Source organism: Gekko japonicus, unplaced genomic scaffold, assembly GCF_001447785.1.
Source record: "Gekko japonicus isolate JY-2015 unplaced genomic scaffold, Gekko_japonicus_V1.1 scaffold433, whole genome shotgun sequence".
Classification (NCBI taxonomy): Eukaryota; Metazoa; Chordata; class Lepidosauria; order Squamata; family Gekkonidae; genus Gekko; species Gekko japonicus.
In genome coordinates this window covers 1067034-1070647 of record NW_015160222.1, presented here as the reverse complement: position 1 = coordinate 1070647, position 3614 = coordinate 1067034, and the positions used below count along the sequence as shown (strand labels likewise).

Genomic DNA, 3614 nt, shown 5'->3' with positions numbered 1-3614 from the left:
GGGGGAAGAGACTTGCCCGTTTCTCGGTCTGGCTCGGCTCGAGATTCCGGAGGGGTTTGCCGAACTGCAGGAGGGAAAGGTCGCCGTCGGAGCTCAAAGCCGCGGAAGTCGGTGACGTCTTGACTTTCGTTAGACCGAGGAGGGTCTGCAGCTGAAACACCGGGATCGTCAACCAAGGGGACGTGCGATTTTCAGGCCCGTGTGGTGGTTTCGAGTACAGAGTCTAGAGCGCGTGTGGTGGAAGAGTCGAGGGAAGGAAACCCAGCCCGGGGAGTCCGTCTCATTCTGGTCTTTCTCACTCCGGGTGCCTCTAGGCCGCGAAAGCGCTCCCCCTGCCCGAGAGGCGCAGAAACAGCGCAGGGCGGTGCAAACGGCGCCGTCCTCCCGGTCATTTTAGGACGCGCGGATCCCTCTTCCGCAACCCCCGGAGACCCCCGCTTACGATGCCGCTCAAACCCCCGGCAGTCCCCGAAAGAGAAGGCACATTCCCCCGCAACTCTTCAGCATATAAAACCTGCTCATTAAAATAGTCTTCTTTCATAGCGTCAGACCTCAGCCTGCTTCCTTGAGGGCACCAATGAGTTTACTTGTAAGTAAACTTGTTCGGCTTGGGCGGCACAGCTTTGAAATGGGTGTTTAGGTATCTGAACATGTGGTTTTTTTAAAGCTGCGATAACTCATCTACGGGTACAGGAAAATAAATTTCTCGGGGTGACACTTCGAGATAAATATGTTTTGGAATGCTTCTAGATGACATTTAACCTGCAGGTATTTGCTTCACCTCTATATGAAACACATTACAATGGGGAACTACAAAGACAAGTGAGCAAAAGAATGTGTTCCATCTCCACGGGAAGCCCGTCCTTTCACAAATCGGTGGGGGTGCAGATGACTGGGAAACTGACAATATACGGTGCATGAGGAAGACAGGCCGATTGACTTCAAGGGCCTGTTGCTGTTTAACGGGACACACAACTACTCTGAGCCTGGCCATCTTCTTCAGCCCCGCGCCTAATGTTTTGATATTAAACGAGCAAACATTCCGCCGAAGCTGTACGCAACGAAGCTCAAATGGCCAAGCAATCCCGATACAAGGGCCTAACTCTATGTTGGTTAAAAAATCTGCAATTAAATGACAAAAACAGCCACTATAACAGAAGGGAGAGACAAGCGTTGTACCTTCCTCTGCTCTTAAAAAAAAATCCCATGAGCAAAGTGTAGGTGAGAATCGGTGTGGTAGTTTCCACTTTTCTTCCCAAGTGGGGACAAGTCTATAACTGTCATTAGGAAACCCAAGCCCCGATCCGAGCTGTCCTCTCAGACGCACCATCCCTTTCCTACCGACCCCATCCAAGTAAGCAAGGGTGTCTAATGGTTAAAGCAGATGGGTCTGTCTGTTCACGACAAGGCTGCTGGGATCAAGGTGAGCAGTTGTTTGCAGGTCGTGCGGAAACGTGGGAAGGAGGACCCCTCTCGCCTGGTGAAGCTTCAGCAACCGGGGGCCCAGCAGCGGCGACTTGACTGTAGTCCAAAGCCGTGCAAAGGCCGCTATCTCAAGGCCGGCCTGAGCCTGGGATTGGCCAGGAAGGACCTCCTCGGCCCCTGTAAACTGGAGGGGGGGAGTTACTGTCACAGGCACAGAGAACGTCCCCGTTAACACTCTCAATATCGTCTCCTAGCTGTTACTTCCGTGTAGTACTCGCTCAGAAAACATTCCAGGACTGTTCCTCCTACGTCTCCGCTGCCTTTACTCCCGGCTTTGAAGCCTAGAGATAAACAAACGTTACCTGGATGACATATTTTTAAACATTTTGACAGGAGAAAGCAAGCAGGAGAACAGCGGGGACTTTGCTTTGCTTTTCTGGCGTGAATCCGGTTGCAAGGACCGAGACACGTGCACCAGACCTACGGCATACTGGGGGCCAGTTTTATGCACACACACACAGAGAGAGAGAGAAACACACACAGAGAGAGAGTTCTGAGGAAGAAATGTGTCGGATAACTGCCCTGCCACTTATTATAAATAGAAATCATCAATATTGTCTGCCGCTCCCCATCACACCTGTCGATTTCAAACCAATGTACGACTTCGAATGTTGACTGCTCTTTACCCGCATAGGCGCCATAATGCCTTTCAAAGCGTGAACCGAGTTGCCGCTGGATTACGCCATCCTCTTGGGTTGGTGCTCTGTCAAGTGCCCTTTCAGCCCATTTCCTCCAGAGCGACTGTTGCCGAATCCGAGGGCTATCTTCTCCAGGCGAATAGTTCTGGCTAAAATCTGCAGCCCATTTTCCACCGCCACGCACGATCATACCTCCTCAGGCAAGATCGCAAGGACAAAAGGAAACCGGTTTGCAACGGGCACATTTACAGCTATTTTCGTGGGGCATTTGAGCCGGCAAAAGAGGCAGCTTCGGCGAAGAAGTTGGATTTCTGCGCGCTGGCGGTGGAAGACTTCCCACCCCCCTACCTACCCACCCCCTTTCTCTTTGCTCTGGGACCCCCTTTGGCTGAACCGTCTGGTTCCCCCACAGGGTGGATTTGTGCAATGTGACTTTGCCATGAACTCGCCCGTGCCCAGCTGGCTCCCCGCCCGTGGGGGGGGGCGGGGGGGAGAAAGGGGGGGTGAGCGCGCGAGCGATCCTGACGAAAGCGGAACTCGCCGGAGCCCATACAAATCAGAAAAGAGCTAGTCCCGAAGAGCAGTGAGTGGATATCTGAGCCTGCTGATCAGAGGCGACGCTGGGCTGGCCGCCTCTGGGAAGAGAGCGAGCGCGCAAGGGGGGAACTGAAAAGCCCACCAGGCACAGGCAGGGCTTAAAGGAGGCCGGCGAGAGAGGCGCGGGGAGCAGATCCTCCTGCGAGATCTTGGGGAGCCACTGCCGCGATCCGCTGGGGCGGGGGATCCCCTTGGAGGCCAGAGACCTTCCCGGGACTGCAGCAGCAGCAGCAGCAGGGGCAGGGGCAGGTGGTGCCATGATGGCCACGGGCTACCAAGACCCCCCTCCCGAGGAGACGGTGGCTCTGCTGCGCCCGTCCAAGGAGCCCGGCCTGGGCGGCGAGGCGGGGGCCAAAGGCGAGCTGAGCCCGACTCCCGGCAAGGCGGCGACGGCCGGAGCCGGCGGCGGCGGCGCCTCGTCGTCGGAGAAGGGCGACCCGTCGCAGAAACCGCCCTACTCGTACGTGGCGCTGATCGCCATGGCCATCCGCGAGAGCGCCGAGAAGCGGCTGACGCTGTCGGGCATCTACCAGTACATCATCGGCAAGTTCCCCTTCTACGAGAAGAACAAGAAGGGCTGGCAGAACAGCATCCGCCACAACCTGAGCCTCAACGAGTGCTTCATCAAGGTGCCGCGAGAGGGCGGCGGGGAGCGCAAAGGCAACTACTGGACCCTCGACCCGGCCTGCGAGGACATGTTCGAGAAGGGCAACTACCGCCGCCGGCGCCGCATGAAGCGCCCCTTCCGCCCGCCCGCCGCCCACTTCCAGCCCGGCAAGAGCCTCTTCGGCGGCGCCGCCGACTACGGCTACCTCGCCGCGCCGCCCGCCAAGTACCTGCAGGCGCCCTTCCTCAACGCCGCCGCCTCCTGGTCCCTGGCCCAGGCCGCCCCCC

General features: G+C 57.1%; 1 protein-coding gene across 1 annotated transcript in view; it reads left to right on the top strand.

Moving 5' to 3' along the window:
• The first annotated feature begins 2980 nt into the window (after positions 1-2980).
• The window catches only part of FOXL2 (forkhead box L2), a 1410-nt gene continuing 776 nt past the window's right edge, over positions 2981-3614 (top strand). The window contains exon 1 of the mRNA XM_015411286.1: positions 2981-3604. Coding sequence (XP_015266772.1) covers positions 2981-3604 — 624 coding nt within the window. The remainder of the gene's footprint in view (positions 3605-3614) is intronic.